Source organism: Lemur catta, chromosome 11 (genome assembly GCF_020740605.2).
Source record: "Lemur catta isolate mLemCat1 chromosome 11, mLemCat1.pri, whole genome shotgun sequence".
NCBI classification, from domain to species: domain Eukaryota; kingdom Metazoa; phylum Chordata; class Mammalia; order Primates; family Lemuridae; genus Lemur; species Lemur catta.
Genome location: NC_059138.1, coordinates 25,595,882 through 25,622,438, shown reverse-complemented (window position 1 = coordinate 25,622,438; position 26,557 = coordinate 25,595,882). Strand labels below are relative to the sequence as shown.

The window sequence follows — 26,557 nt, the reverse complement described above, 5'->3', positions numbered from 1 at the left end:
GGGGAGGGGAACCCCACGTACTCAGGGCCCCCACCACCACCACTTTCTGATTGGACTCACTAAGCCTCTGCAGAGAGAACAACAATAAAATGAAAAACATTCCCGGGGTGAAACCCGAAGGTCAACCTCTGGCTGTGCGGGACGATGCGGGGGGTGGGGGGTCTGGCCTCCTCTTCTCCTCCAAAGTGATGCAGGAGTCTTAAAGAGACGTTTTCTCCGGGAAGATTCTAAACACCAGCGGCTGCCACTAACTCCAGGGCCGCGAACCCCCTGGCAGCAGACCGAGGGAGGAGTGTCGCTGTGTGAATCGCTACACTGGGATCCGGACCCAGAGCGACAGCCGCGCCCCCCCGCCCCCCGCGCGGCCCCGGGCCCGCCGCACGCTCGCAGCCGCGCGTCCCGCCCCCCGCCGGGAGCCGCGGCGCGCACCGCCCGGCCCGAGCGCGCACCCGGCTCTCGGGCGCCGCCGGCTCGGAGCGCTCAGACCGCGGCCGCCGCCGCCCGCGAGGCAGACGGACTCCCGCCCGCCCGCGACACGCGCCTCGGCTAGCGGCCCCCGGGTCCCCCGCACCACCGCGCGTCTTCCTCCCGATTCTTCCCCTTCCCTCTCTGTCTCACACGCACGCACCCGCACACGGTCTCATATCTACACACTGGAGGATTAAAAAGGAACGTTTCCTTCGCGCCCCCTCCCTCGCCAGCCTGCGAAGCAGAGGAGCCGCGCGGCGAGGGGCCCCGGACCGTCCGGAAATGCTCATCCTAAAGCACCTCCTCGCTTGCATCCAGCTGCTGTGGGTTTGCCGCCTGGGTGAGTGACAGACCTCGGTGGGGGTTCGTCTCCGGGATCGGTGGGGCGCGGGTTGGGGCATTTCAGCGTATTCGCCACTTGCTGCCGTGGCCATCTAGCAAGGAGGAAAAGGGGACCGTCAACCGGGCTCCCGCGGTGGCGCGATGGATGTCAGCTGCGTGGGAGATACGCGCCCCCTCCCCACCCCGCGCCGCCGCCGCCTTCCCTCGCCCGCGGGGATAGTGCCCCGACCCTACAGGACGCGGGCTGGGTTGTTAGGTCCCTGCCGCCGCCGTTCTTCTCTCCTCTTTTGCAAAGTGTGGAAATAGCCTTTTAGATATTCATAGCAAAGATAAATAAGTGGCCAGAACTACAACTGTGGTGCGGGGCTACATACTACACTGTATTTTTGTTGTTCCTTTTCATGCTACAGGTATTATGGGCTTAAATGAAAAATACACGTGTCTGGTGTGAATTGCACACGCGCACACACTCACACGCACACCTGAAAGGTAGTAACGGGAACAAGCACCAACCTGACTTTTAAGTGTTTTTTAGTACTTTCAATTTAGTCACATTCAAGTCCGGGCAGTTACTTTAAAAAAAAAAAAAAGTTCAATCAGAATCTCTATCTGCATTCTGCCACTGCTGCCAAAGCCAGAGCAGAGCTGCAGGTCCATGTATTTATTCATGGAGTCGTCTTTCAGCCACCACTCTCCAGGTTACAGAATTAAAACTGAAATTGCATTTTGAAATAGCCTGTTTGAGCATTTACCTGGAATGCAGATTCAAGTTTTCCCGTCATTTTCCGGAAAAATTGTAAGATTGCATTTTTGCATTTTATTTTTTCCTTCATGAAGATTTTGCATGACAATGGACTATAATAGATTTGAAGGCATTAACCTGAAAGTTACAAGATGCTGTGCCTCAGTTTTTGAGTACAGGTACCTAACTCTTTTCAATCAGATGAACCCAAGTTTTAAATTTCAGATAGTTCATAATACAGTAGATATTAAACCTACATTTTCATCCAATAGATGGTGCTGCTCTTGGCACAGTAACATTTACAAACAGAAAATCATTTTTCAAGTTCTAACTGAGAATTGCTTGAAAATATGGTCATGATTGCCCATAGCCCACTACATACATGGACATGATTTAAATTCCAAAAGCTTTATAAAAGTGCTCAGGGCTAGTGTGATGCACACAGTTGACATGTGATACTTGCAGGGGAATCTCTCATCCTGGTTGACTCTAAAAACTTACAGTTGATTCTGGAGAGGGGAGGACATGTTTTAAAAGTGCTGTAATCATCAAACACACACCTGTTGAATTTATACTGCTGTTATCGGTCTATTTTATCAACAAAGCCAGGTCCTCAAACTATTATTTAAGTAACTCTCACCTCACAGTAGTACGGAAGTAAACCAGAGAGTATTGCTTTGTATGTCATCAAAACCACATACCCAGAGTATCTTGTAAATCCTTTTGTTTAAAAAAAAATTGAGATAAAATTCACATATCATACAATTCATCTTTTTTAAGTGTACAATTCAGTGGCTTTTAGTATATTCATTATGTTGTGCAGCCATCATCACCATCTGATTCCGGAACATTTAAATCACCCCCAAAAAGAAACCCCGCACTCATTAGCAGACATTTCGCATTCCCCATAACCCCAGCTCCTAGCAACCACTAATCTACTTTCTGTCTATAGATTTGCCTATTCTGAACATTTTATAGAAATAGAATCATGCGACATGTGGCCTTTTCTGTCTGGCTTTCTTCATTTGGCATAATGTTTTAAAAGTCCATCCATATTATAGCATGTATCAGTACTTTATTCTTTTTTGTGGCTGAGTAATATTCCATTATGTGAATATATAACATTTGCAAAGATTTTTCTTAGGAAAGCATTCTTTGTAGCCTGTTTTTGGTTGTGTGGATTTCAATTTATTGGACATTTTCTTTAACTTTTTGATGATGTGAAATTTAAGCATGAAGAATTGAATTCATTGTTTAAGACTATCACAAGCTTATGTAATGATGTTGAATTTAATCCTGTAATGAAACTCAAAATGTGTTTCAGTTTTTTGTTTGTTTTGTTTTCTTTTGAGGCTGGAAGATGACTTGCTTTTGTATTCCTTACCATTTTGACAAAGTTCTCCTTTTACATTGTTGCCAACAAGCTGACCTAGAGGCTGGTAACCTCAAATGGCGTAAATATCTTGATCTTGGGGTAGCTTGTTTTGAAAAACTGAAGCACATTATATACAAATGAAAAATTCAGCCTCCACTTCAACTATTTTTCCCCTAGCACCTACTTTAGGGTTTGTGGATACGTTTATTCCTCATGTTCAGTGTCCTTGAATCCAATGAGTTATCCTGGCACATGCAATAGGTGCTTAGTAAGGGTCTGTCAACTGACTAAGGCTCACTGTACAAGATGACAGCTCAATACAACGTGAACATTAGGCTGCACTCTTTGCATTACCCAGGAATAAGTTATAGGGTTTACTAAGGTGTTCATTAGTGGCATTAAGAAAGTCTTAGTGATCAGGATCATATCACTTTCTGAGTCCAAAGTGTTCTGATGTTATGAACTGGGAATATAGACCAACTCCTTTCAAAAAACTTTCCAAACAGAAAATTTATCAGAGTATATGGACTGAAACAAATTTTTTCTTGACACTGAACAGGTATATCTTATGGGGAAAACTGCAGTGGCTTTCCTGTAAGGAGGCTTAACTATGAGTCATAGAGGAGAGGTAGGTGTTTTAAGAGCTTTTAAGGAATAGTTTCTTCCAATTAATGAGAATTTAGGATCTTTGAATTAAGTGAGTTATAGCGCTGCAAGGTACACTAAGTTCAAATGTTTAAGTATTATTATTAAATATGTAATGAATCAGATTCTGAACTTTTTAGTCATGTCTTACCGCTTTAAGAGCTACATTAACAAGTTGGGTATAACAAATTATACCCATCTCCTCTTCAATAATTAATTTCTTAATATATCCTGGCTATGGAGTCAGTGGAATTCTATATGTTGTAACTCTCGGTTTGGTCTATTTATCCTCTGAAAACAAATTGTAACCCCAAATATAAAATATTCATGGTTTTTCCCCAAATAATAACTAGTCTCTATTCAGAAAATTAATTACTTTTGATTTTCAAAGTAGCAATTTTCTTTATTTCATTTCTCTCTCCTTTTCATGCAGACTGTGGTTGCATGCACTCAGGGAAGTTTGCCAGGATAAATCATTTCATTGATGAATTCATTTCTGCTCTCATGTCTGCACTAGAGATTTAAGATCTTGCTTAAAATTTTATGTGGTGGGAATTTTGCTTCTGGGAAAAATTCAGATTTTTCTGGAAGCATGATCTGCATTTCCCCATTCTCTTTAACTCACAAAAGATTTTTTTTAGTCTTTCTTTAAAATTTCAGAATATTACTCCAGGGGTATAAATGTTTTGGTTACATAATTTGCTTTTGTACAGTTTGAGTCGAAGTTATGAATGTGTCCATCACCCGATAGTGTGCATTGAACCCAATTTAACCATCCCTACTCCCCCCCCCACCTGCTTGATTTCTGTTAAGTTTTACTTCCATATATGCATATAAGTGTTGACCCATTAGTTACAATTTAGTAGTGAGTACATACGTTGTTCGTATTTCCATTTTTGTGATACTTCACTTAAAAGAATGGTCTCCATTTCCATCCAGGTTGTCACAAAAGGTATCAATTCACAATTTTTTTATGACTGAGTAATACCCCATCATATACAGGTACCACATTTTTTTAATCCACTCATGTATTGATGGGCACTTGGATTGTTTCCATATCTTTGCAATTGTGAATTGTGCTGCTATAAACAGTCTAGTGCAACTGTCTTTTTTATAGAATGTCTTTTTTTCCTTTGGGTAAATACCCAGTAGTAGGATTGCTGTATCAAATGGCAGGTCTACTTTCAGTTCTTTGAGGTATCTCCATACTACTTTCCACAGAAATTGTACTAGTTTGAGTACCACCAGCAGTGTATAAGTGTTCGTTTTTCTCAGCATCCATGCCAGCACCTGTTGTTTTGGGACTTTTTGATAAAAGCCATTCTCCCTGGAGTTAGGTGATATCTCACTGTGGTTTTGATTTGCGTTTCTCTGATGATTAGAGACGTTGAGCATTTTTAATACGTTTATTGGCCGTTAATCTAACCTGCTTCCTTATCGCAGTAGGCAGTTTGTCAGTCTCATAATCCGAAGGTCCAAAAAGATTTGAGTAATGTCTGAGAGCTTTATTTGACCATAATTTGCCAACTGCTCAGACTATAGCATGGAAATGGAACTCCCTAAGTCAGAACCAGAGGACCTCAAAGGAAGAACTTGATTGAGAAGATGAGCTTGTGTTTGATTTCCAGTTACCATCAACTCAAGTGTTTACCATGTACATTCCCAGCACATTTTCTCATTTCATTTTTCCCCAAACCCTTTGATGTTGGTGTTTTCATCTTATACCTTTTATAGATAAGGAAACACAGCACAGAGAAGTCCAATAATGTACCTAACATCACACAGCCCGTTTCAGCCTATATATTCTTTCTGACCAGAGCCTGATGCTTCTTTTCTTTTTATTCCTGAGAGATCAGTTTGCTGTTTGGTATTTACTAGCTTGCTTGCATGGGATGTGATGGTATATTTTAGATTCTCATTTGTTTTCTTACAGATCCCTTTCATTATTCTTCTCATGTACTTTTTTCTTGTATTGCTTGTTTTGTCCTTTTAAAAAATTTGTCATAATTTACTTTTTCTAGTGTACCATCTTGAAAGTTTTGACAAATACATACAGTCACGTAACGACCATCGTCATCCAGATATAGAACAGTCCCATGCATACTACTTTAACTGCTCATTCATTACGTGTTTCCCACGTGCCCTGACATCTGCTAGGCACCATGCTAGACACTAATAATTCAGCAGAGCTCTGACACTCATAATTTGCACAATCCAGCTAATCTGATTCAGTCCCACGATGAAAACCTTTAAATCTCACTTTTAAGACACTTTATCGATTCACAACTAGTTGAGAATAACAGTCTTTTCCAAATATCTCTTAAAGTGTTGAATATGTTAACTCTCAAATATTTTAAAATGCTTCCCACTCCATCTAGAATGCCAGTGGTAAAAGTCAGAGCCAACTGAAACATGATTTAAATTGTGCTTTAACTTTTAATGTCTTATTGGGAGTAATTCCTAGCAGGAACTTCAGGTTACAAAAGGAAACTATGTTTTTGTGTGTGTTTGCAGTTCTTCAGACACATGTATAACATACTATATAGCCATTAAAGAAAAAATGTTTATCATATTGCACAATCCTAAAACACTTTTATTTTGGAACTGTGCTAAGACCATAGCCACTAGGCAGATGTGGCTATTAAATTTAAAATTTATTAAAATAAAATAAAATAATTCAGTTCCTCAATCACACCAGCCACATTTCAAGTGCTCAGTAGTCTGTGTCGCCAGTGGCAACCAGGTGGGGCAGTACAGATAGAAAACATTTCCATCAGCACAGAAAGTCTACTGGGTGCTGCTGTTTTAGGGCAACAACAATAACGCTGATAAAGTAATGATTGCTAGTATTCATGAGGAGTTGTCAACTCAACTAGAAAAATGTTTAAGTCACTAAAATTATTTGAATTGTTGATGCATGTGGGTCATTTGTGGCCTATATTGTGGTAGCCACACAGACATTATAGAAATACTGTGGTAGCCCTTGGTAGAGCAGCATAGGTGAAGAAAGTTTCACAGCCACGTTGTGGCTTTTATAGACTGAGGTTGAATGGTGAGATTAACTCCTGGTTTGAAAGTGAGTGCTCTGTTCCCAGAGCATGTTTTCCATAATTTGTTCTAGCATCCACTATATTGTTTTGTAATTTATCCATCTCCTCCACTAGATCAAGCTCAGTAAGGGCAAAAACTATATATCATTCATGCTTGCGTTCTCAGAATTAGCACCTATAGTAGGTGTTTAATAAATCTTTAATGTGTAAGGTCTTAGAGAGATGGTACCATTAAGCTTCTTAGAAAAAAGTAGCTTTTTGTTGTTGAGATTGGCCAATTTCCACTGGTCTTTTCCTCATTTGATTCTGATCTGAATCCAAGAATAAGGTCAGCATTCACCTTGACCTGTCCATCTTTAATGTCACTTCTGGCACAAGAACTTCACTTCCATTGATTCTCCCAGAAATGCACATAAGGCATCACTTAGATCCAGACACTATGTATGCATAAAAAATAAAGCTCCTGGGATTGATACTGCATGGGTAGTTGCCAAAGCAGTCTTGAGTGAACATTTCATTCTATATGAGTTGGTACCAATGAGTCTTGGCTATGTCATAGGCAGCCAGGGCATCAAGTCAGTGAATGTACCTCTGTGTGTCTGTGTGCATGTACTGCTTGTATATTGGGGAGGAAAGGGCAAAGCAGGGTAATAGGTGGTCAGTAATGAGAAATGAAGCATCTTGAGCCCATGAAAATTGTATTTTCAGTCAAAAGCCATCATGTTGGATTAAATTTTCTCTAGTCAAACTGGCCATAAGAGATAGTGGCCTGAGACAGTTATGGAAACCAGGCAAATGTTGTGAAGTGCAGTTACATCATGTGGATGTGTCTGCTTTTGGAGTTTGTCTGTAGTGTTACCATTAATCCCAGAGATGGTGTGCTGCACCCAGTTTAGCCCTGTACATATCACATGTTCAGCAAATATTTGAATTAGTTGAATTCAAATGGAATGGGGCACAAGATGAGTTAGAGATCCTCACAGTAGTCAAAAGCAGAAAAAAAAAGAAACTTTTTCTTTTGTTAGGCTTTTTGCTTTATTTCTTTTCTTTTCTCTCCCTTCTTTCCTTTCTTCCTTTCTTTTTTTGTTGTTCTTCACCTTCACTTCCTTTGAGTATGAATTTCAGATAATCAAATGCACTTAGGTTTCCTCATCATCTTGATGAAGAGTTTGATAGGGAGGAGATGGATGCTCTTTGTTGCCATTAATGAAAAATATTTTTACTGTGTTAATATAATTTGGAGTTCTTTGTAGTTAATAGCATTTTAAGCATGAGTTGACAGATGTTTCTGACTACAATTTCCAGTGTGTTGAAATGGGCCAGTTGCCTCTTTCTTTTTTTCCCTGTTGATATTTGCCCACAGATATCAAAGTAAACTCAATTATTCCAAGGTCCCAATTAATGTGAACTTTCTGATGTTATTCAGTAAGCATGAGTCAATTTACGTACACATTAATATATATATTTTTACAAGTTCCCTTGGAAATATAGTCCTTATATATTTAGAAAGGATAATTTATTAATTACTGTGAAAGAAGGATTTTCTGTTAAAATAGTTATGATAATGGCTAGACTACAAGTACCTTTCCACTCTTGGAGAATCATTCTGTCCTCTCTCGCTGCCTTTCCCTTTAACGCCTACTCCATAATTTTTCTACGCTTTTACTGTCACTGACTGAGCTACTTATTTCTTGAAACCTAAAGCTCAAATATATTTACCTAAAGATAGGTCCTGATATAAACCCTTCTCTCTAACCTGATAAACTCAGTACCTTGAGTAGGAATAAAAGAAAATCTTGCTTTTCAAAATGACCTCTTTAAGCAGAGATCATAGTCACGACCAGAGTCTTGATTACATAATTAGAAAATGCTGGCCAGATATAAGAAACTTGCTAGATTTTCAATCATATTGTTATCAGATTAAAAATTATTTCCATAAATAAATTTTTACCCACTTACGTTCTGACTCATTTTCTTGAATAAGGTATATAAAGGTGGTGTCTCACCTGCCACACAGAATTGTGCAAAATCGTGATTTGCCCACAGGAGCATAAGGATAGCCTTGAGCATGTGGGATACCATCGCCGTATTTATTTTTCAGTGCACAATAAAGTTGATAACCATTTATCTAGGTAAGTAGTTCTCAATCCTGGCTGCACTTTGGACTTACCTGGTGTTGTGGACTGAATGATTTTTTCCCTTCCAAAATTCTTATGTTCAAGCCCTAACCCCCAATGTGATGTTATTTGGAGATAGGGCCTCTGGAGGTAATTAAAGTCACGAGGGCTGATCCATCATGAATTGGATTAGTGCCTGTATGAGAAGAGGAAGAGACCAGAGCTGTCATTCTCTCCATGATGTAAGGACGTAGCAAGAAGGCAGCTGTCTGCAAGCCAATATGAGAGCCTCCACGAGGAATCAGATCTGCTGGCCTTCTGATCTAGGGCTTCTCTCCTCCAGATGTGTGGGAAATACATGTCTGTTGTTTTAGCCACCCAGTCTGTAGTCTTTGCTTATAGCAGCCCGAGCTGACTAATGCACCTGAGGAACTTTCAAACCATATTGATGCTTAGGCATCAAATAAAGCACATTATAATGTGTGAGTGCTGAGCCCAGACATGGATATTTTCTTAAAACTCCCCAGGTGATTACAGAGTACAGCTAGGGATTAAAACCACAGATCTAGACCAACCTCATAAACACTACTAATCTTAGTTCATTTTTCTTAAGGTGGAGATATTGGCAAGTTTTATGCTGTCCTAAAACAAAGCTAGTGCCACAGGACAAAGGCCCTGGAAGCTTCCCATTTCTTTCTCCTCTTCATAAGGCAGTTTCAGTTTCAGAGTAACCCTAGAAGGAGGAGTATGGACTACAGTGGTTGACCTCATAGCCTTTATAAGCCAGAACTTCAGCAGGGCAGACAGTCTTGGCATTGGTCCAAAGATTCAAGTCTCTCAGCAGGTGGGAAAATGAATGAACGTTTTCCAAGTGACATTTCTATCAGGACACAGGCATTTAGTCATCTTTCATTTTGCTAATGATACATATTCTTGCTGTTCCCTATTCTTATTTATTTTCTTTCTCTCTATATAATTTATTAGAACCAGGTTTATTATTTTATTTTATGAAATATATAAAAGATTTAGCTATATTTTTTCATTTCAGCAATTCACTTTGTGTGTTTTTAAAATAAAATTTTCTTTACGTATCATGTCTAAACTATTTCTTTTTACTATATTTGGAAAGTACTAATAACTCCATTTAAAAATTAATAATGACCTTTTCTAGATGTTCCAAATTACTACTTTAATATACTTAATAGTCAATACTGATGACACAAGTACAAGATCGATTCAGTGAGTCTTTATTGAGTGTATTCTTTCTGATAAATATTCTAGAGAGAATATTCTTCTAGTGGTCTGCTAAACTTTCACAAGATAGAAAGATGCACACATAAGTAGTTCTCATACATGGCAGAGTTTGTGGACTATGAGAGTGTGAGTTGTGTGAGGATATATTTAGTCTTAAATTCATGTCTAGGAAGGTTTCTAGGAGGAGACTGAGTTGAATGTAGACCTTACAGAATGGATGGGTAGGGCTTCAGGGGTCACTAAGGGAGCAAAGGGCATCAGGGGAGAAAGGTTACCATACAGAGAAACATGGAAGGTGAGTGAGAAATGGTGTTTGGAGGGAGGAGACAATTGGGAGGGATGTGTAGCAGTGGAAAATTTCAAGTAGTAAGTAGAATTTGCAATGGCTGATTGAATGGTGTGGAATTTGAAATCTATCTATTACACAATGGGAAACTACTGAAGGGTTTTGAGCAAGGAAATGACTTGAGTGGATCTCTTTATTTTAGGAAGATAACTCAGGTATCAGAGTACAGGGTAGACTGAAGCAGAGTGAGATAGGGAATCAGGAAGCTTGGTTAAAAGGCTGTTACACTGTGGTAGTCACAGTGGAAATTTGATAAATCATTTGAAATATAATATTAATAATACCATCCCCTTTATGTAATGTTTAACATTATATAACTTTAATGTTTAAGAAGCACCTTCACATACATTACCTCACTTGATATAAATATAACTGGTATAACTGATAGGACATGGTGCCATTCTCTGGAGAGTGAGACATTGGTGATCCTCAAGGAAGTGTTTTCCTTGGGAAGGTGAAGATTTAGCATGGAACAGGTAGCGTCAGAGAACTATCCAGGAAGGAAAAGTGAAGGCAATGAATACATAAAATTCTACAAAAGTTGATAATTTGGAGGGAAGAAAGGAAAACAGAGAAATAGGAGATGGTAGCTCGAAGCCTGCTTATTTTTTGATTGGTGGAACTCTAAATTTGTTATGACAAGACATAGGAACTGAAACTAGACATTTTCTTGGAACAGATTCACTCAGTGCCTGGAGTAGCAATAAGAGGAAATGGTGCTGCTTAAAATGTCCTGTTTTAGTACAGATCATAGTCATAACTTAACCAAAACAGACAAACTTTTTTTTTTTAAGTATGGACTGGCATATATTTGTAGTCTTAGGCCAATCTTATCAAGTGCCCATCTCCAAACTACTTGCTTCGTTCACCTTTGAAACCCTTGTATTTGTCCTTGTTGCAATGAACACGTGTATGATTGTGACATGTCAGCCAGAAGTCTGCCAGCATACAGGGTTTCTTAATATCTGCAAATTCAGCTTACCTGAAGGCTGTCATATTCATATAGCATAAACTAGTATTTTTGTAAATTGCTTACAACTTGTGTTTTACATAAAAATAGTGCAATGGAAAATAATCCATAGATTAGGCTTCTCAGAATTTGTCTTTAAAATGATTTTAACTATTTTTTGTTTTAATTCATGAAAAATACAGTAGGATTTTGTTATCTGCTATATGTCTATTAAGACAGATTAAGGATACATGAAGTAGTAAATTAAGGAATCATTCAGTTTAGGAAAAGGAGAAGGTGGCAGCTTTTAAGGACTGAAATGTAAGCATATTTTTTCCTTCTGTAAGGAAAAAATATATTGTGCTATAGGAGTTGGATGCAAGACTTTTGTCTATATTAAAAATATGACTAAATGGATTATTCATTAGAAATGTTTGGTTATAGTAAAGTTTCTTTTGATGGCTTTCAGAGTAAGGAAATGACATGTAATGTGTATATATAAATATATTTATATATGTTATACATAAACACATATTTGTGTATGTTATATGCATTAATATACACACATAAATAAATAAGGCTATATATGGATTTTTCCTGCTGTTCAAAACTGATATTGCTTTATTTTGAACATTAGAAGATTATATCCTTTGGGAAAATTATTAAGTTTAATTGTAGCACATGTCTTGGATATTTTGAATCTGACTTTTTTCTGCCTCCAACATAAAGAAAGGACATAAAGAATGCTGCTTCTTCCTGTGACCTGAATACAGTGCTGTCCTTTCCAAAGGATTCGGGTCCAGTTAGATCAGTGGAATTCAGTTCAGCATATGTTCATTTTACAGTGACTGTGCACTCCACACTGTGTTTGGACTTTAATAAATACTTTTTGTCTTTGAGGAGTTAATCTGGTTACAGACATAAAATGTACCCTGGTGGGAGCATACCAGAAAAGAGAATAATAAAATCCATGCTGGACTCTTTGGATCAGAGTTTGAGTCTGGAAATTCAGAAAAAGGAAAGACAAAATAAAGATGTGAATTCATTTTTTAAAAATGTCTCTGTGATCATATGAGCAGCACTTCTTTTTGAACATGGAAGATTTGCAGTTTCACTCAATATCATAAGCCTCTTTATACCCCTTTCCCTCTTTTTTGCTATATTCAAGAAACAAAAGGATAAGCCTGTGCTACTCGTTTTAGATGATTTACTTAAGGAGACGCTTAAATGCAGAAGTTGGTTGGGTTTTGCATCACTGCTCTGAAATGCATTTTGTGCTCCTCATTATTCCACCCTATCACATTCAAAATAATGTGTAAATAGGAAAATATATAAGCAAAATGCATATGTTAAAAGACTCTTCTTGTATGTTCCGTTCAACACTTACCAGTAGAAAAATGTCACATAATTTCCACAGTTCAGTCTATCCCAACTTGGGGCTTAGTTTTTGATGGTGGCAGCTGCTCTTTTGTGACAAAGGTAAGGTCTTGGTGCCAGAATTTCAAAGAATGAGTTGGTATGCATATGACTCTTGGCTACACTGAGGAATTTTGAGCATAGATGGCAATGCTGTCTGCAAAATTGTTTACTCTGAAGGAAGCATAAAGATGAAATCACTTTTAATTAGTGACTAGTATGTGTTGCCCTTAAATATTTTAAGATATAGCACATCTGGGCATTATCTAACCCACAAGAAAATATCCAATGATTTTTCTGTCTTGCCTGTGATTCCAACTTATTTTCTTCCTAACCTTTCATTACTTTTTAACTATTCAGTATTCTTGGCAAACAAAAAAAAGCACAAGGTGCTTGTATGTGCATCTTGTTTCTCCATAAATTATTCAGAATTTTATACTAACCCTTCTACTCCCCACCCCTGAAAATGCCAAAATACCCATAAGAAAGTATTCCAGTTCGCTATCTGGAGGGAGCTTTTCAAGACATCCGTTTTTAATTCACATTTTAAAATTAGAATTCTACAGCATCTGTCAATTTGGGAGAAAAAAACCCTTTCAGTTTTTACAAATATGACAAGAGATTAAGTTGTATTAGACTTGATGGCATTCAGGCAAGCGAAGATAAAATATTTAGCCAAATAGTCTCTCTACTATTGATAATGGAATATAACCCCTTTGCTGTGAGGCAGGTTGGGTCTCTGGCAGAGAAAGTGTACCTTCATGCAGTGAGTTTTCACTTCTAAATACATGGAAAAGGCTGCTTTTTAAATGTGAGGCTTTGAGACTGTGATACACAGTCTGCTGGAGATTTGTTTGGGTGATTGCACTACTGGGGAAAACTCACCGAAAATAGGTCACCAAGAAAAGATTGATATGGACTTTTTTTGTGTGGAAGTAATTATGCTTGATTATTGCATTCTGTTACAATCCAGTGTGCCAGACTAAAAAGTTTCAGTGAGAAAATATTAATATGTATACATAGAATCCTACTTAGGATTTGTAGACTGGAGTTTAAGTTCCCACTAATTAACTCTCACAGAGTCCCTATATGTTATTCAATAATAATGAATGAAAAGTTTTTTTGCATATTACATATGTTCTTGTGCATTCACCTGAAAATCCCAAATACACATAGTAGTTGGTCAAAACATAGCAGAAAACTCCTAGTGTATTAAATAACACACACACACACACACACACACACGCACACACTCTCACACACTCACTCAGCCATGAAAATAGCAACAAACACATCTACTATCAACCTGGGAAATCCTCACCAGCCTGCTCTCTTGCCAAAATGTATATAGTTCGCCAAACACTTTATAGTTATTATGTACTTGACATAAATCATTGCTTGTCCAAGGCCAAAGTTAAAAGGCTTTTTGCAGGTTTGTAGCCGTGGATATTGGAATGCTTTAAAGATTCATTGTAGGAGAAGAACTTTGCTGTTACACAGTGTGTTTCTGTAATTGTCAGAAAGTTCTGCAACTGACTTCTGTTCTGAAACACAATACAAGTATGCAGGGGTCCCCATCCATGGAAACCTTTCTGAAAACAATGGATGGGATTTTTTGTTTTTCCTACTCACCATTGGGAAGGACCCATAGGTTCATGTAACTTTTGACATCATATGATGCTCTTACCAGGGAAAGTAGAGTGCTTCAAAACTTGAACTCAGGCTAGCTATCCAGCTTTACTTACACCTCTACATGCGTGTTCCTTCCCTTGGCTCAAGCTTTTCCTCTTCGTGTGATGGCTTTTGGCCTGATGCGTTCCTAGTTGTCTTCTACCTTCTCTGTGAAGCCTTCTCTAACGTATCACTGTCCTCTCCCAGAGGAAGGGAAGCAGCGTCTCACCCATGATGATGGCACAGCACTTACATTGTGTTTCAGTTGTTCCTGTGATGCTTTCTCGGAGGAGTCTGAGCTCGAGAGATACAGCCACTAGTCTCTAAAGACTTCTTGCCCATATAATAGGTGCTCAGTAAATGTTTGTGGCATAAGTGAGTGAAATTCCTTCCAGAGCAACCACTTTAAAAACAGAAAATGCAATACGATCTACCCAGTCAAATGCTAAAAGTTGCCACCGCCTCCACTCGTTCAGCGCACTCTTTAGCAGAATAAGAAACTCAAGTGTTTGGAATTAGAATTCAGTTCACCCTCAAATTCACTCAGTCCCTCTAATTTTAAAAAACGTAAACTAAAAGTAGGTCAATCAAATCACATTCTCATTTTAACGAGTCCAAGTGTCTATATAGATTTTGAACTGAATTGGCACACAATCGTGGGCAACTTCCTAAGGGCTTTTACTCTTGGCATTCAGAGTTTTAAGAAAGAAAATTAAGTGATTGGAATAGAGTACAATAGTGAATACAGAAGAAGGGAAGAAAGATGACTGTGGCCAGAAACATGAGAGAAAGAGAACTATAAGTTTCTTTATTTTGAGTAGCGGTGGGAGAATCTACTTTTTGGCCTGCACAGCGGATGCACCATTTCTGTGGATAAGTTTCCCCTATGTTTCCTGTCAAGCCAGGATTTTAATGAAACAAAAAGATACCGGATCCCTCTCACTAACACCTCCTCATCCCTCCAACACCCCAGCCAGTGCCAGCCAAGAGCGTTTCTCTCAGTTCCTTTTATCCCTTTTTACCACAAACAAGATCTGAGATATGTGAGATCCTGTTTGATTCAAACTTGGAGAAAGCACTGTGTATTTTACAGCCACTGGTTACCTGTTGCTGTCAATAGCTGTATTGTCAGCATTTTGTTATGGATTGAAGGCTTTAAAAATTTTGAGCACCATAAACCATTTGGAGAGTAAAAGCCGTTTTTCTTGAAAAAGAGAGCCAGTGTTTTTGATATTAATACTTCAGAGTCTTAAAAAATGTGAGAGTATCAGAGTATGCCCTACTCTGCTTGCGGGGCTTTGAGGGACATTCTAAAACCACATATTTTGTATCAAAATTCAGAGTTTCTCCTCTTGGGGCTGCTGAAATTGTTTACATTATCACTGAAGAATCCTCAATAAGACATATAAAACACTGAGATTATGAAAAAAATACATTGCTAAAAATGAAAGCCTACCAAGGTGGGGCATATGTTTAGACATATCTTAATACTATAAAGTTAGTGTTCTGTTCAATAACAATAGCTTAAATAGTTAAGAGACTAATAGACTAATAGAAATGATATACACAGACTTCTGAAATTGCCCAAGTCTGTCAACAACAGTAAGAAAACGAAATTCAGAAAAACTTGTCCTGATTAGAATAAGGGATCCACTAAAATACATAACCACTTACACTGAAAAAATAGCCATTATTTTTAACTTAATGTGAATTAGACATATACTAAATAATAGGTGATTGAAGAAATTATTTTGAAATGTTTGTTTTAATGTGCCCAGGACAAAATGCAATCATAATATTAATAATTTAAGAAACACATAGTTAAGAGAAACAACACATCTGAGGAAAGTAATTATAATGCTCAGATGTTTAATTAAGAGACACTGAAAAAGAGACTGCTTATTGAAGTAAATAGTGTTGCTTGATAGAAAATTAACTAGGTTATTAAAAGTTTGAAAGCTATTATTTTATTATACATTAGCTAGAAGCAGCAGTATTTGATCTAATGAAGAATTGGCAAATAGCTATAAGCAATGATTAAGGTTACTGTAGGACTTAATTTGGGTAAATCAGGTTTTAAAACACAATTATATAGGGAATGAATTAAATTATTGAGGTTTTAAAATTATGAACACAGAAAGAAATTGGGTAGATTTAACATTAATTTTTAAGGGGTGGATGTTTTCGTTCTGCTTCTAAAAGGCTTTCATTTTTAAAATTATTCAAAATGAGGCCTGCGTCAAATATTCAGTATGAGAAGCCTCGCACAAAATTTAGCCATTGTATAATCATTGTGCTCCTTTGGAGGCAGTATTAGTTAGAAAATTATGTGTAATTTGTGCTTTTGGAAAAATTTTCCATGTGTTCTGAAGTTTTTGATAAGAAATTGTCTTTTGTGCAAAAGTACTGGGGGCTATAAAATATTAGAGAATGCATACAAATGTACCATGAATGACTTTGGAAGGACTTCCTGCCATCCCGAAACAAGGCTTTTCGTGAATGCTTACAGCTAATGGTCACATCTTTAGTTACAGAATTTTATTTTTGCATTATATCCATTCATAATTAAAGCATGGATGTTTTCTTTCAAATTAGCTTTGCATATGAAAATATAAATTAATCAGTAAATGTGGTTAAAATAATGAGTGTTTCTTAACATACTATTATTTCTATGGCTAAGAAAATAATGCTCTCTTGACTTCTGCTACATTTCTCTCCTTCCGTTTACTGCTAAACTTTTAGAAAGAGTTTTCTGTACTCACTGTCTGCATTTCCTCTCCTGCCATTTGCTTCTGAAACCACAGTAAACAAATTCTGCTTACACCACTCCAAAAAACTGCCCTTATCAACCTCACCAGCACCCTCAACATTGCTATACTCAATGGTCAGTGTTTTAGGTCCTCAATTTTATTGACCTACAAATAGCTTTTGACAGTTACCACTTTGTCATTCTAGAGATGCTTTTTTCACTTGACTTCCAGAACACCATGCTTGCCTGGTTTCCCCGCTGTCTCACTGGCCACATACACTGTACCTCACTGGCTTCCTCAGTCTCTTTTACTGGTTCTGCCTCATCTCCCCAACTTGTAAACATTGGAATCCCCAAGACCCTTTCGTTGGGCTGCCTCTATTTTCTGTCTACACTACTGATACAGTTTGGTTGTTTGCTCCTTCCAAATCTCATGTTGGAATTTGATCCCCAGTGTTGAATGTGGGGCCTGGTGGAGGTGTTTGGGTCAGGAGGGCAGATCCCTCGTGAATGGCTTGGTGACCTCCCTGAGATAATGAGTGAGTTCTCACTTTCTTAGTTCCTAGAGAGCTGGTTGTTAAACAGAGCCGGGCACCACCTCTTCCCTCTCTTGCTCCTCCTCTTGCTGTGTGACACACCTGCTCCCCTTCGCCTTCCACTTTGATTGGAAGCTCTCTGAAGCCCCCACCAGAAGTAGATACCAGCACCATGCTGCTTGTACAGCCTGCAGAACTGAGAACCTAATAAGCCTCTTTTCTTTATAAATTACCCAGTCTCAGGTATTTTCTTTATAGCAATGCAAACAGACCAACACAACTACTTGCATGGTTATCTCATCCTTCTATTCTCTACATCAATGACTTTCAAATTTAGATCTCTAGACCAGAACTCCTACCTGAACTCCAGGGTTGTATATCCACCTGTCCATTCAGAAATTTAACACATTTCTCAAACTTGATGTCTTCAGACTTGATCTCCTGATCTTCCTCCCACCCTAACTCCTAGCTTCTACTGTCTTCTTTATTTCAATATATAAATAGCTTAGTTGCTCAAGACAAAAACCTTGGAGCCACTTTTAATTCCTCTCTCTCACAACCTACATTTGATCTTCAGTTACAAATGTCAGTGTATGTCCTGGATTATCTTTTCTCGTGATCTCCATCCGCTGCTACCACCTATCCATTCATCACCTATCCATCGTCCCTTACTTGGGTTATTGCACTACTTTTCCAACTGGTCTCCCTGCTTTGCTGCACAAATCAACCAGGGTTCAAATGTAAGTCAAATCATGTCACTCTCCAATTTGCTGTTTCACTCAGAGTGAAAGCCAGAATCCCTACAGTGTTTATCAAGCCCTGAATGCTCTGGTCCCATATAACATCTCAAATGGCCTCCCCTGCTCCCCTCACTCCTCCCTTCTAGCCTCACTGGCCTCCACCCTGCTCTTGAATCACGCAGGCCCATTCTCATGGTCTTTGTTCTTGCAGTTCTTTCCATTTGAAATGCCTTTCTTTTATAATTTTCGTGACTCACTTTCTCACTTTCTTTGGTTTTTGCTCAATGTTACTTTTTCATTGAGGAATTCCCTGGTCACCATATTGTGATATTGTAACCACCTCCCTCCTCAAACACTATCTCCCTCTTCATTTTCCTCCTTAGTTCTTATCACTCCTACATTTTTCTAAATTATTTAATTCTCTTTCTCTCCCCATTGGAACATAAACCCCATGAGCATTTGTATGTTTGTTCATGGTTCACAGTGTAGTCCCAGGCACAGTACATAATAGGTGCTCAGTAAATATTTGTTGGATGAATGAAGAAATAAAACAACCTCCTTTTTCTTTTGAATTTGCTTGAATCCTACTTTAGCTGATTATCATAACTTCTTTCTTTAGTTTGCATTGCCATATATATCTTAAGTTGTTGTTTTGACATTTTATGTAACTTTGTATTAAATGACCCTTGAAAACAGCATATAGTCAATTTTTGACCTTATCTGAAATCTTAGTATATTTTTTCAACATTATTCCTTCATCTTGTTTTATTTTTCATATCTGTGCATCTTAATTGTTGTATAGACTCTCTGGTTTTGCTTTATGTACTGTCTAGTCCTTCCATTTGTCTTTTCTAGGTCATATTTTTAATTCTTCTCGTCATTAACTAGTAAAATGCTTTAGTACTTTTTTTCTCTAATTTCCAAGAGGAAACTGTTTTTTGAGTTGTGCACTACAGCAGACATGAAATGGGTAACCCACACACCACCAACCAACTTCCTCCAACTTCTCTGTTACTAAGTTATTTTTTACATTTTCTTTGGATATTCATGTAGCAATCAGCCTAATAAAATGTATTTGGATTACTTTTTATGACTTAGAATTTATAGTTCATTGTTTTATGTCATAATTTTATCATTTTTGGCTGGATTACTCCTTGAAGTAATTGTTTAAAGCATACTTAGATAATCTGTATCAATGTCTTTTTCTTCTTCACATGTGAAATACAACCTGGATACACATGAAAGTATTTGGTCACAACCTTTTTTTCTTACAAAACATATGATCTCCGCTTTTTTGTATTATGGCATTTAGCATTACTGAGAAAAAAAAAATGGAAAGTTCCACTTAACAGTCCAAAAGGACAGAAAACCCAGTCCCGTTTTAGTTTGTGTTTGTTTGATTAATGTTATGGTCAAACATACATTTTTATTTATTATTATTGTTGTTTTCATTTCTATTATGAATTGCCTTTTGTACAAACCATATGCCTTTTGTTCCACTGAGGTGTTGCTCTTTTACTTACAGATTATTAGAACTCTTTGTTTTAAAGATACGTATTTCAGATTTCCCTCCACCATTTCCTTGAATTTTTATAGGCTTTGTCCGATTTAAGGGGAAGTGTACTGTTTATGCTTATTGTTTTTTGTCACATATAACTTTAAAAAATAATTTTGGGATTTGTCACTCTGAAAGTGGATAGACTTTAAAAGTGAAAGATACCCTAAATGTCATGATCGTTAACTCTTGCCTGAGAGTATCACCCTAATTTTAATAATGATAACCCCTCACCTAGAATGTGCAAGACAGAAATAAAATATATTTTTCTGAAGGCTTTTATTTGCACAAATTGTTTATATATTTTATTCAATGATCTTTAGCTATTCTGAGATCCAAATGCTTTAGAAAGGTATATTGTTTCTTTGTCTTCTAAAACAGAGGATGTACCCCTGGTTTTAGGGCCAATCAAATGACCTAAAACAAGTGTAGCTGTGACCCTAATGAGAAAAATATTCTCCTTTCTATTCTCTTCTAGTCTTGTTACCCCTGCCCCTTTTCTTTAGGCCCCGTGGGCATGGAGTAATCATAGCTGTATATTTTTGGAGACAGATATTTGAATTCTAGTTGTTTAAGAGTAATCATGGCTGTATTTTTTTTTGGAGACAAATATTTGAATTCTGGTTGTTTAAGAAAATGGGGAAATCCAGAAGGTTGACAGTGTTGGGTAGGATTGATCTCATAAGCGAATTAGAATTCTTGCAGACCATTTTCAACAAAAATAGCAATGTTCTTTTAAAAAATATTTATGAGAGAGATATAAATGGTAGTATTTTAAAGAAAATGTGAACTACAGGAGAGAGTAGATATTTGGGTTATTATGCATTGTGGTGAAGGCTTAGTGTAGAAGTTGTTTATTATAACCATTGCTATTATATATTTTTTATGAATCTTCTAGGATTACACACCATTGATCTCAAAATAAAGGTCTCTTTGTCTTGAAGGATCACTTGAGAGTCTTTGTGATAATTAAATTGGCCTTATGAGGAAAGGATATAAAAGGTTTTGGCAACCTATGCACCTAACAGTTTAGGAAAATAATTTTCAGCTGGGCGTGGTGGCTCACCCCTGTAATGCCAGCACTTTGGGAGGCCAAGGCAGGAGAATCATTTGAATTCGAGACCCTCCTGGGCAACACAGTGCAACCCTATCTCTACAAAAAGTTAAAAAATTAGCCAGGTGTGGTGGCATGTGCCCTATAGACCTAGCTACTCAAAAGGCTGAGGCAGGAGGATTGACTGAGCCCAGGAGTTTGAGGTTACAGTGAACTACGATTAGGCCACTGACTCCAGCCTGAGTGATAGAGGGAAACCCTGTGTCTAAAAAATAAATAAGAAAATAAATAAAATAATTTCAGTGAAATACAAAAGACCAGATCCTTTAGGTACCCAGGCAAATTTCAAAAAGGCAGTTTGGTTTGGCATCTTTCACCCTCCTTAATGTATTCCTGCCCCACCCTCCCCAGATACTTGGAAGGCCAGCACCCCTCTTTCTGCACCTTGTCTGGAGCCTCCTCTTGCCAGGTGTTGTTAGGCTGCCTAATTAGCCAGCCATTCTGCCTCTTTTCCCAATCAGATTTCCGTTCCTTAGCTTGACTATTCAGTTACGTATTTCTTCACTGATTATCAAATCAATGTAATTCGTGTTGGACTTTGAACGTCCAACATCATAAAGACACGTATACATTTTAAAAGGGGAGGATATTAACATCAATGATTCTATAATTGATATAAGTATAGAGCAGAATTTTTTTTTTAAATTTTGTTGTGATAAAAACACATAGCATGCAATCTACCTTCTTAAATTTTTAAGTGTACAGTACCGTATTGTTAACTATATGCACATTGTAAGGAACGTCTCTAGAACTTTTTCATCTTGCATAACTGAAACTCTATACGCATCGAACAACAACTTCCCATTTCTCCCTACCCAGCCCTAGAAACTACCATTCTACTCTCTGCTTCTAAGAGTTTGCCAACTTAACATACCACAGCATTGTTCATAATAGCCAAGATATTTTAATCTATTTTTCCTTCCATTGGCAATTTATCTTACTATCTAGATTGCCAGTGGGTTTATTTAATAATAAACATTGCCTGTATGAAGAGAGAGACCAGCCTGGTTAATATTTTCATTATTAATAGCCATTTCTTGAGACATTGGTGGTACCAGACACTTTGTGTTCTCATGTAATCTTTATAATGCTATGACAGACATTATTGTTGTTTTTCTTTTTATTATTCACCTTTTAACTTCCTTAAAGTCACAACTGGAAGGTGGCAGAGTTAGGATCTGGACCCACATCTACTGATTTCGCTTTTAATGCCTCTACCCTTCAATAATAATGGGCCTTACCCATAATAGTGGTAGGAATTAGGGCTTGAAATAAGTTTGACATAAGATTCTCTTAACATACACATCTCTAAGAACTAGTCTCTATCGGGAAAAAAGTGTAACATCCTTTCTTTGAAGCCAGAATCTCGAGTTTTTTACGTGGATACTTTTGGATCCAGGCTTACTGCTGCCATGATACTTTCAGAAGTATGGACATTTGTTCTTGTTCTTCTGCCTCCCTTCATGAATTCTTCTCTCCCCACCGCCCTGATATTCAGTGCTGCCTGGTTGGTGAGTCTGTCCTCTCTGTCACTGTCCGTCTTAATGCTCATGTTTCACCACAACCCTTCCCTCTAGCCAGCTGGAAGTTGTTCTTCACTTTCCCCTCTAAGAAGGGAAACCTGAGCTATGGTCTTTCTGCCTATCTCATGGCATTTCTCTGCCCAGAGCTACTCACAGCAGCTTTCTCTGCCTCCTTCCCAAAGCAATATACGATGAATATGTTTGCTGCTACATGGGCAAAAAGCATAAAAGATCAAGAAACAGTTGTTTTGGTGGCCAGAAATGCAAACGAATATCATAGTATATAAGGCAGAGTTATCCATTCATAATTTCATTACTCATTCAATTATTCAACTGGAGTTTTTAAGCACTTGTTATTTTCCCTTAAACCTTGTGGTGTCATAATGGATCCATTGATTAATCTAGTCTGAATTGAAAAAAAGAAAAAAGATTTTTTTTCTAGTTACATAGGAAAGTAACAGTCTATGGAATACAGTGTGTACCACTTTGGTGGTACATTTAAATGCTACAGTAGCAGAAAATGATAGCTAAAAATGGATATAGAGAGGTATAACTATTCTTGATGCCAAAACAAAACAATAAACTATATAAGCACTTAGAGACATGCAAGAATATGAGCGACTGATAGGTCTCACCCTAGTCACTGAATTCCCTTCAGAGATGATCTCTTTTAACCATGGAAGAATTTGATGGATTTTCTCTTGTTCTTTTCATGGTGGTTGGTTTAAAAGAATTCAAAAAGAGCAAGACACAGATGTTTCTCTAATCCAAAAATGGTGTTGATGCACACACATCAGAGAGTGGCTCTGCTGTTAAAGTGATTTCTTAAATATCTTTTTACCTGCTGTTTTGGGTAGCTATGATATAAATATAATAGATACTGTCTCTGGTATATTCAAATTGCATTTTCTAGAGCATGAGAAGCTGAAATTTGCTGTCAGCCCTTACTGGTTTTCTTCCTTATCAGAATACTGCCAAATTCATTTATATTACTGTACTTCCTTTGGCTAGATGAGGGGATTATCATGAATGTGTTTCTTTTGAGGAAACTGAGAAGTTTGCTCGAGAAGTGCTGCTGAATGCTTTGTTTGCTAATCTGTACCTCAGAACAAGGTGAATCTTACTCTACAAATAAGTACCTTTTGCTACAAAGACAAGTATTTCATGTACTTACTTATAATCTACCAAAAAGTTCAGAGGAGCTTTTCATAAGTGGTTGAGGTTAATTAGCTCCAGGGGAAAAACTAATGCAGAGTATATACTTAAGAAGTAAAAGAGGGCATGGAATAGAATCACTAATGGTGGCCATGAAATGAGGAATTCATATGAGATGACGCTACAGAAAGAACTCAGCAAGTCCAGTCTAACAATTCTGTTTATTCATTCATTATCATAAAACCTCAGATTATTGAAATAATTAAAATTATCCTAGATAAGAATTTGTCATCACTGCTTTCTTCTCCCTCTCTCAGCTTGTGTTAATATTCAAGTTCCAGAATAGTTCAAATCTCTTAGCTTCAAAAGTCCTTCAGTACTAGTGGCTTTCATTGGACTGAAACTATAGTGATGTGAACATATCTCTATATTCTTCCTTTTCTTTTCAAAATCTGCTAGGCATTGAAGTTCATGTCCCAGTTCAAATGGATTGTATTTATTTTCAGTCGTGACTCACAAATGTCTCTGCCTGCTAATACTTAAAGATGTATATGATTTCCAGATCACTCAAATACATTATGTGCATCTTACTTCATTATATTCATAATATTTTACATGTGGCACTCTGAATATATGGAAGATAAATTGCTAACTGTACAAGTTCATATTTTGTTTAAGTTATCAGAAAGTGTGTTTTATCTTTGAAATTACTGAAAGCTCAGATTTCATTTAAATAGAATGATAATTTAGGGATTTTATCTAGTTTCTTTCAGACTCTCTCTCTCCTGAGAAAGCTTGGATCCTGGAGCTCTTCAGAGTTAGAACTGAGCATAGAGAGGGTGTGGACTTGGGACAAAGGAATGTTCATGCCTTGGACCTGGGGAAAGGGCCAGATCTGATTGGAAGGCTCTACAGCTCTGTACAGGTCAGGCCAAGGCTGTGGAGCAGCTTTTAACTGGAGCTTGACAGATCATCCAAGACAGTATTACCTGGTGTACATGGATTAAGCGTGCCTTTTATGGACTATTGGAGACCAAGTGTGGGGCCTGGGGCAAGAGAGAGTTTTTAAAGTACAGGGAAACTCTGGAAATCCCATGTGTCATTCAGAAACTAGGTATTTAATAGCAGTGACCACTGTGTTCTCAGTGGTTAAATGTTGGGACCTGCATTGCTATTGGATTAGACCAAGATCCATTTTCTGAAGAGAATTCTGGCCCAGCCAATAGATACTCTCATGACTGGGGTCTGAGCAGAGGTGAAATGGTCATTTACTGAGGCAGAACAAGACACAAGAATAGGCGTTGTAACCCGAGAGACAGGTGTCAGGAGTACATATTCAGTTTTCAGAGTGGAGAGGTCAAGTTTGGGAGCTGGAAGGAAGTAAGAAATATGACCAGGGATGTGGTAAATAGAAAGGGTGAACTGAAACTAAATGCCAGAGACAGGGGGTCATAGAAGTGAACAAGGGTCAAAGCCCTGGCAACTCAAGGAACCAGCACAACTCAGCAGGGGACACTCACTCTTCATGACAATGCAGACTGCACCTTGTCTTCAGTGCCTTTCCGTCTGTCCCAAGAGGGTCACTCCCTCTTCTGTGAAATCACATTGTTTTGATGTGCCTCTCTTATTTATTGGATTGGATCCCATCGATTGCTTGGATGTTATTGTATAGTAATTGTTTATACATTTCTCTTCCCTGTCTCCTATGTGGAGTCCTCAGTGCCGGAGACTAGCTCACCACATGACATATGAATGATGCCGAACTGGCAAAGAGATCTTGAGAGTCTCTGTATCTGTTAGTAGGGAGAACCAACAGTCTTGATTTATTGGTTCATTCTGGGATATAGATAAGGGTGTGTCACGTTGCCGCAATCCAATCAGAAGCCTCTCCCTGCCAGGTTTTAAATCTTTACACTGGTAGGAGAAGGGCATAGGAATAGAAAGATTTACCGGGGGCCAGAAGATGTGTTTATGCATTGCTTAACAGACACTGTGATCAGCGTTTGGGGTGCAAAATAAAGACAGTGAAATCCCTGCCTTCAAAGCCTACTAATAAGTATAAGGACGACTATTTCTTGTACATCAGTAGTCCCCAACCTTTTTGGCACCCAGGGCCAGTTTCATGGAAGACAATTTTTCTATGGATGGAGGGGTATAGAGCTCAGGTGGTGATGCAACAATGGGGAGCAGCTGTAAATACAGATGAAGCTTCGCTTGCCCACCGCTCACCTCCTGCTGTGCAGCCCGGTTCTTAAGTTTCATGGAAGACTAATTTTCCGTGGATCAGGAGTTAGGTGTGAGGTAGGGCTCTGTTGCCCAGAGGTTGAGGACCACAGTGTACATAACCTATGTGCCAGTCACTGCTAAGTGTTTTCCATTTATCATGTAATTTAACTGTAACAGCCATGTAAGATTTGTTATTTCCATTTTGCAGATGAAACGAGGCATAGAGAGGTCATATGACTTGCCCACTATCATGTAGCTAGTAAGTAAGAGAGCTTGGATTAAAGTGTCTGAGCTCAAAGAAAAGGGTGGATTTCAGTAGCATTTGTCACTATGTACATACCCTGTTTTCTATTTCTGATATTTATCACCACTTATCATCTTTGTATTATATTCTGAGTGACTCTTTCTTGAGAATGAAAGTAGTAACAAAGAACAATGTTATAAAAAGTCCTTCCATAATTCAGGCAAAAACATTATTCATGCCAGTAATCTCATTTTTGTATTCACAGCCTACTCAAAGTGAGAAAACAAAACTAAAAGTAGGGATGAGACAGTGTTCTGTAAAGTTCAGAAGCAATGTAATA

The 26,557-nt window shown here is 38.1% G+C and overlaps 1 protein-coding gene across 1 annotated transcript in view; it reads left to right on the top strand.

Moving 5' to 3' along the window:
• The first annotated feature begins 749 nt into the window (after positions 1-749).
• PTPRZ1 (protein tyrosine phosphatase receptor type Z1) overlaps positions 750-26,557 on the top strand; it is a 172,472-nt gene continuing 146,664 nt past the window's right edge. The window contains exon 1 of the mRNA XM_045564087.1: positions 750-808. Coding sequence (XP_045420043.1) covers positions 751-808 — 58 coding nt within the window. The 5' untranslated portion in view covers position 750. The remainder of the gene's footprint in view (positions 809-26,557) is intronic.